The 8,311-nt window shown below is 40.7% G+C and overlaps 1 protein-coding gene across 1 annotated transcript; it reads left to right on the forward strand.

Annotated features, from left to right (window-relative positions):
• Positions 1-4,557: 4,557 nt before the first annotated feature.
• Positions 4,558-5,998, forward strand: LOC132045832 (uncharacterized). The gene is made up of 3 exons (XM_059436409.1): positions 4,558-4,898; positions 4,941-5,084; positions 5,218-5,998. The coding sequence occupies exons 1-3, from the start codon at positions 4,558-4,560 to the stop codon at positions 5,996-5,998; spliced, it is 1,266 nt and encodes a 421-aa protein (XP_059292392.1).
• The last annotated feature ends 2,313 nt before the right edge of the window (positions 5,999-8,311 follow it).

Here is an 8,311-nt window from a genome sequence, read left to right on the forward strand (position 1 = left end):
TTGTTTGGCCAAGATTTAATAAGTTGGTCATGTGATTTAAACATGTGACCAACTAGTTATAAAAAGGGCCAAGACTTGTGAATTCTCTAGAATTTTCAAGACAAGGCAAGAAGGAGAAAAACAAGAGAAAAACAAGAACTAAGCATAAGGGGCCATTCGGCCAACCCTCACAAAAATTCACCCTCAAAAATATTGATCCAAAAATTATTCTCTTGTGGTTTCCCTACTAATTCAAGGTCCCTTTACAACTTGACGTAGTTGGTTTGGAAGATAACTCATTGGTTTCGTTGTTTGGATAATTTAGTGGAGTGAAGAAACTTGAGAAGGAAGGTAAGAATTCATCCCTTCTAATTATGTTATGAAGGTTTGTTTGCGTAGTAGTATATGTAAATGAGTAGAAAATATAGAAATATGGAAGTTTGTATGGCGGAAGTGCATGTGTGCATGTGGCCGAATATATATAGTATGGTTATGTTGAATTTTGTGTTGTATTCTAGTTGTGAGTAGGGTGGAATTAATATTGGAAATGAAAGTTGAATGAATTTGGTGAAAGTTGGAAAATCCCCATGTTAGCCGTGGGAACATGTATGATGAAATGGAAATGGATTAATGTTGTTTAATATGTTAATTGCGTTGTTGTGATCCTTGCATTGTAAATGTAGGAAAAATGATGTAAGTTGGCATTGAAAGGGAATGTGGGAACTTATGTCGTTTTCTTATGATTTTATGACATTATGGAATTAAGTTGTTAAGGTGCAATTATGATGATTGTTGATGAACTTAGAAGATGAAAATGTGTTATGAATGTGTATGTTAAAGATTAGAAGAATTGGATAAACTATGGCTTTGGTGGAAAGTGTGTACATTTTGTATATCTTGTGTATATAGTGTAGAAATGATATGAAATGTTTCCGAATGGCATGGTAATGATCTTGATTGGTAATGAATGGGAGTATGATGGTGTTGATTTGAAAATTTGAAGTCGGGATGGAAGTTAGTGCATTATGTTAAGAGAAGACTAGTTGTGTATTGTATTGTGTTGTGATGTGGTTGTTGATGTTCTTGGTGTTGTGGTTGGGTTGTTGTTGATCATTTTGAGCCGAGTTGAATCTCGGGGATACTATATGTATAGGGGAGATGCTGCCCAAATTTTTATAGAACAATATTGGCTAAGCTTGGAAATTCTAAGTCTCATGAATAGTAACTGGTCAATGTGACCATTTGCAGATTTTTGGCGAAACGAGAAGTGAATTTGGAAAGGCATAAGGAGCATAAAAGGTATGTAAAGCTATCCCTATTCTTTCCTTGGCACGCCCTAGATGTACTAGGCTTGAATTCGGACCTCGGGGATAACTCTACTCTTCGGGATCCACGTCCGAAATTTCTCCTTTTTCCTTCAAAAGAGAATTGAACTAGTTAGGTTGCAAACGACTAGAAAGGTGATCTACACCTCCAAAACTTGTACAAATGATACCCGACTATCTTAAAATCTTTGTAAATGATATTATGAAGTTTAACATACGCAATTTGCGTCCGCCACCTCAATTGACCGAGGTGGGCCCACTATTTTTGATTTTACCCTTTTGTGCTTATGACTTGTCTTCGAACGGCTTTAAAAGAAACGTTTTAACTACTCCGCTATCTATTATTGAAAAATTGTTTTGAATATTCCGTTAAGTCCTATAAATTGTTTTGGATCTTGGAAACGATCTCAGAGGGGTTTATGCCTTTGTAACTCGTTATGACATCCGGAATTCACTTATTATGACTCCGTCCGGTTTCATTGATTTGATTTGTCACTCGATATGCCTCATTGAGTCTCTGGAAATATATATGTTATTTTTATTGCATTTAGTTTCTCACTACTCCACTCGTGGATGCCTCAATGTTTCCTTCACTGAGCCCGGGCCAGGATTTGTTATCAAGCGCATTCCTCTGCATTTATTCGCCGTGCCTCGGTGTGAGGGGGGGCGGTATGACATGTACATGGGTCCGAAGTATGATGTGCCATGTACATATATTCTGATATCTGATGATGTGATGTGATGTGGCCACCGGGTATGTTATGATGTGTTCGGAGATATTCCTACTCGAAGTATGATGTGTTATGGCGCCTGAGACGGGGCGCCCATGTTCGTTCACCGAGTCCCATAGCGGGCCGATTTGGCATATGTTTTCCGCATGCATTATTTATGACTTCGATATGCATTTTGATTTCCTATGTACCTTGTTCATTCTCCGCACACTCGTTCGATCTTTAATTTTATTTAGTACGATCTACCTTTTACATATTCAAGACATTTTCCGCATCGACCCCTTTCTTCGGGGGTCGCGTTTCGTGCCACGCGGTACGTACGTTTGATTTGCCGATTCGCCGCCAGGTTATCCGCTCGGTCACCGCTTGAAGTGCTCCTTTGTCCGGAGCCCATATTTTGGTATGACTTTTTCGTTGTTTATGTATTTATCTGTTATGGGGTACGACGGGGCCCCGTCCCGTCATATGATTATGTTTTTGTTTCGTAGGTCCGTAGACATGTGGTGTGGGTTCTGTAAATGCTCGTGAGTGTTGCGTATGATTATGGCTTATCTATGTGTTGTAATGGCCTTATCGGCCTTCGTGCGCTATATCTGCTTGACAGGATTAAATTACTATTTCTGCTTATTTTTAATATTTTGCTTTATTAGGATAAGGTACGTATGAGTGCCCAACTAGGGTATGAGTCGCGGCCTACGGAGTTGGGTCGTGACACAAACTATCACTGAGGAACAGGACACAAGCAGTATTGAAGGGGAGATACAACTATGCTCAGTCAAAGGGGCGAGCAAGGAACCAGCAGTGCGCAAATTGCAATTTTTCGATGCGGGTACATCTGCTCACCCAACACCGACTTCAGCTGACATCGTTCGTGGAAATCGCAGTGATGGTATGTCTCTAACCTATGTACCGCCGACTATTAAAGATGGAATAATAACAGTAACAATTGAGGAGGATGACCTTAAGGATCAAAAGGAGCAATGGGATTCTGCACTAATTGGATACGTATTAGGGGATACACCTTATGCAAATCAAATGGAGGGATATGTAACTAGGGTTTAGAATTTTGTAACTAAACCGATGGTGTTAATGCATGATGAGGGTTACTATATCTACAAGTTCAAATCGATTCAGGACAAGGATAAGGTGTTGAAGGCTGGGCCTTACTATTTCAATAACAAGCCCCTAATTCTCAAACCATGGGAACTTGACTTCAATTTTGAGCAGGAGGCACTCAGTGTGATTCCAATTTGGGTGAAATTCCCTGGGTTACCAGTGGGGTACTGGTCACCTGAAGCTCTGAGCAAAATTGCTAGTTCTGTTGGGAAACCACTCTACACCGATGAATTCACAAATGTCGAGAAAATTTCATATGCCGATCTTGTGGAAATCGATGTATCCCAGACTTGCCTGATTTTTTGATTGTTGAAACCCCATCGTGACCTTGGAAACAATGTGCTATTACCTATGATTGGCAACCTAAATTTTGTAATGAGTGCATTAGATTTGGTCACGATGCATTTGAATGCTGGAATTATAAAGACTATGAAGAGATAAAGGCTGTTCATGAGGATGCGGGGCAGTTTCCTAAAAAGAGGATGAGGAAACCTAGGAAAAGGAAGCAACTAAGACAGGAATGGATTGCTACAACAACAAATCAGAGCCATGAGAATGCTAATGAAGGGACAACAACAGGGGGCAATAAGAGTGGTGGAGGAATTGTGCCACCAATTACGTGAGTAGGAATCCCTTGACTAAGCATGGAGCACAGGGGCATTGCACTAATATAGTGCCATCACTGGTGCAAAATCAGCAGAGGCCAGCTCAAAGACAGGGTAAGCAAGTGCAAAATGATACTCATGCTGTTGATGGTCATACTGGTCATAGCAATAGGGAGCAAGAGGAGGCGGGTCTGAGGCGCCGGGCATGCTTACAATTGGTTTCCACTCCATGATTATAGCAACATGGAACATAAGTGGGCTTGAATCAAGTCGATAAACAAAGAGTTGAAACTCTTTCTCGAATAAACATAAGATAGAGGTGTTTGGTTGTCTAGAAACAAGAGTAAGTGAGCAAGAGATCACAAAAAATATCAAGAAAGTGGCTAAGGATCGGAGCTCCCCGCCGCAACTACAACTATGCACCTAATGGAAGAATTTGGGTACTATGGCAAAAGACACCATGAATGTCACCGTATTAGATCTCAAAGAACAATTTATACATTGCTTAGTGGAGGATCTCGCTCACACAAACCACTAGAGATATCTTACAAAGGGTATATGCCAGAATGACCGTCAACATAGAGAGGTGGGTGGAATGAATTAAGCCGCCTATCATTGACAATGCACATACCCCGGATCCTATGTGGTGATTTTAACAATGTGCTTAGCTTCCGAGGATAGGATTGGCTTCACCAAGCATCTCGCTAAAATTGCAAGATTTCGTGCTTCACCGGACAATAAACAACTTACTCCTCTAAAAAGGCTCAAAAGGGCCGGCATTTTACCCGGTGTAACAAACAAATGGGTGACGATAGAGTGTACAAGAAGATTGATGTGGCCTTGGGGGATTTTCAAAGGATACAACAATTTGGACATGTGGAGGCTGAATACTTAAACCCATCAGTGTCTGATCACTCCCCAATACTTGTAAAGTGTGGCCAGCAAGTGAATCTGCATCTTAGACCTTTTAGATTTTATCCTAATGTCATGGAGCATCCTGGTTTTCATGACACATTGCTAGCTGTATGGCAACAAGGAAATGGAAGTCACACGCTGGAAAGTATTTGGAGGAAACTAAAAGAGGTGAAGGTGCAGCTGAAACATATAAATGCTTATATGGCATCTTACTCACAAAAACTGAGGTTGGCTAGGGAAAATCTTGATATTATTCAAAGGTGACGTAGCACAGACAATCTAGAATGTTCTGTGCTGATTGAAGAAGAGAGAAAGCTCCTGCAAGAGATTGAGAAGTGGAGTATGGTGGAAGAGCAAGTGCTGAGACACAAGGCAAGAGCAACTTGGATAGAATGTGGTGATTCCAACTCCAAGTACTTTCATGCACAATGGAAAATCGTAACTAGGCCAAAATACCATTTCCTCTATCTATACCGATGCGGGGACTAAACTTTTCGAATTCGTACTTATTGAACATGTAGGAGTTTATATCTCGTGTTTTCAAAGTTTAATGGGTGATTGTGCAGCTGAACTACCATGTCTTAATATAGAAGTAGTTAGAGCTGGCAAATGCCTTACAATCCAACAACAAAGGGCACTAATACAAGAGGTAACTGATGATGAAATTATTGAGGCCATAAAAAGTATGCCTAAGGAGAAAGCTCCAGGAGTGTATGGGTTTCCAATAGAATTTTTTACAAAGAATTGGGATACAGTTAAAGAGGATGTGCTGGCAGCAGTAAAACAGTTCTATGCAACTGGAGAACTTGCCCCTATGATCAACACCACTGCCATCACTTTAATACCCAAAATACCCTCCCCTACCAAACTAAAAGACTATAGACCTATTTCTTGTTGCACCACATTGTACAAAATCATTTCTAAAGTCCTAACTAGGAGAATTAAAACAGTCATTGCTGATTTAGTAGGGCCATCCCAATCAGCTTTTGTCGAAGGAAGAAGTATCTTTGACAATATTTTATTCAGTCATGAAATCTTTAAATGCTACACTAGGAAATGGATTTCTCCAAGGTGTGTACTTAAAGTGGACCTAAGGAAGGCTTATGATACTCTGGAATGGGGATTTCTAAGGCAAATGCTGAGCACTCTTGGGTTCCCTTCCAAGTTCACCCACTGGGTTATGACATGTGTGTCAACCGTGTCTTACTCTTTGATGCTTAATGCGAGGGTGACCGCACCTTTTCCGCAAAGAGGGGTATTAGGCAGGGAGATCCTATGTCTCCCTACCTCTTTGTGCTTGCAATGGAGTACTTGGGAAGAGAACTAAGTCAACTTGAGTTTAATGGGATTTAATTATCATCCAAGACGCAGTAGTTTCGAGGAGCACACATATCCGTTTTGCAGAGACGACCTTCTTATGTATCGGTGGTATTGATATTTCATCCATTAAATTAATGAATGCCGCATTCAAGAGATTCTCTAGAGTGTCTGGGCTTTGAAAATGCGTATAAGAGCTCCATTTACATTGTCAAGTTGTCGATCATACCAGATGTGAGATACCGGATGAACTCGTCTTCAATGTCAGTGCTTCCATTCAGTATACTTGGGTGTACCACCTGCATCCAAGAAGCTAAATGTACATCAATATTTGCCACCGATTGAGAAAATTACCGTTAAAGTCACATGTTGGTCCATGCCAAACTTCTATCTTATGTGTGTGGTACAGCCTAATCAAATCAAGCATCGTTTGGTGTCCAAGCATATTGGGCACAAATATTCTTAATCCCCAAGAAAGTTATGAAGGTCATTGAGCAGATTTGTAGAACTTTTCTATGGACAGGGGCTGTTTCAATATCAAAAAAGGCTCTAGTGGCTTGGAAGGATGTTTGCTTGCCATATGCTGCGGGTGGATTGAATATCATTAATGTATGTTTATGGAATAGGAATCGCTATCTTAAAACAAGCTAGGAACGTGGCAAGGAAAAAGGACCGCTTGTGGATTCAATGGATACATAGCTACTACATAAAGCATAACAGCCTAGAAACTATGCTCATCCCCAAGATCGCTTCATGGGTGGTGAGGCAGTATAATAGCATCAAGGGAACTCGGTGTTGCAAGGGCAAGTAGTCGATGAAACACCGCAAACAATACCGAAATCGCTTAATGAAATGGCTTTGCCATCGTGAAAATGTACTTGACTCGCTACCCCAACATCCCAAGGTTGAATGGAAGAGTTTATCCCCGCAAGCTAGTATACATTTATATAAATTCATATTATGGTTAGCTTTTTACACCGTAGGTTGGCAAATCAAGTTGATAGACCGATGAAGCTTGGAATCCAGGTGCCACTCGCATTGTGCTTTTGTGGGTCAGACAGTGGAAACATTTGCACACCTGTTCTTTGAACGTGCTATCACCGTATGTATGTGGTATAGATTATGTGTGTGGATGGGTTATCGGAGGAACATTGTTGATTGGAATACAAGAGGTGAAACGGGCTTGTAAATTGGCCAAGAAAAGAGCAGTTCGGGGCAGTAAATTTCCACCGTGCATTTGCAATGATTGTTGATGCTATATGGAGGGAACGGAACAAGCTAAGATTTCGTAATAGCAACATCGGCAGCTAAGGTACCGAAGGACATTGTGATGTCAGCTTACATTAGAGGCCGAGCTAATAGAAGATGGTATGATGCACTGCAGGGACTAAATGCATATCCATAGTATCTTGCGTAAGTTGATACATAACTATAATGAATGTAATGATCTTGGTCTACTAGTTTGACAAAGGATATAAGTATAGTAGACAGAGATAGGATATAGAGGCTAGCAGTTAGTCCAAATACTGCTACTGTTTTGTATGTAATACTTTTGGTTATTAATGAAAGATGGTGTTTACCAAAAAAAAAAAAAATGCTTAACATATGGCTCTATCGCACGATCTAGGAGGGAAAGAATGACATCATCCTAAATGTCCTGTAGCCTCCTGTTTATAAGTGTGGTGCACAACACACCCATAAATAAGACTCTACAAGACACGATCTGTAGACAACTCTAGGATGGAACTGCTCTGATACCACTTTTGTCACGACCCAAACCGATGAGTCTTGACGAATGTCTGACCACGAGTGACCAAACACCCCTATACACATATTTGAACCATACTGATCATCAAGGGCCCATGTTGACTCAAACTGACCTCATAAATGGGGGTGACATTATAAACTCTGTACAATCTATATATATATATATACATGTAAAAAGAACAGCAAGCCTGCTAGGCTACATATATCGTACACAAAAGAATAGAAGCCGACAAGTCTACATCATCCGACTAATACATACAATTGCCACGTACCTCTACTAGAATAAAAGCTATAGAAAGGACGGGACAGGGGCCCCGCGTCATACCCATATGCATATACATCTCAAAAGGGTGGCATACCAAAACTGACTGCAGCTCCGGATCAAATAGAGCGCACTGACCACTGCTAGATACAATGGTCCTACTGAGCTGGACCACCTATCGGTATAGCTGAATCTTCGGGCATCAACGCAGAAATTTCCCGAGCAATGGGGAGTCGCACGGATATGTACTAAGTATGTAAGGCACAAGAACAACATGTAAATATATAAGAATCA

Source organism: Lycium ferocissimum, unplaced genomic scaffold (assembly GCF_029784015.1).
Source record: "Lycium ferocissimum isolate CSIRO_LF1 unplaced genomic scaffold, AGI_CSIRO_Lferr_CH_V1 ctg8147, whole genome shotgun sequence".
NCBI lineage: Eukaryota > Viridiplantae > Streptophyta > Magnoliopsida > Solanales > Solanaceae > Lycium > Lycium ferocissimum.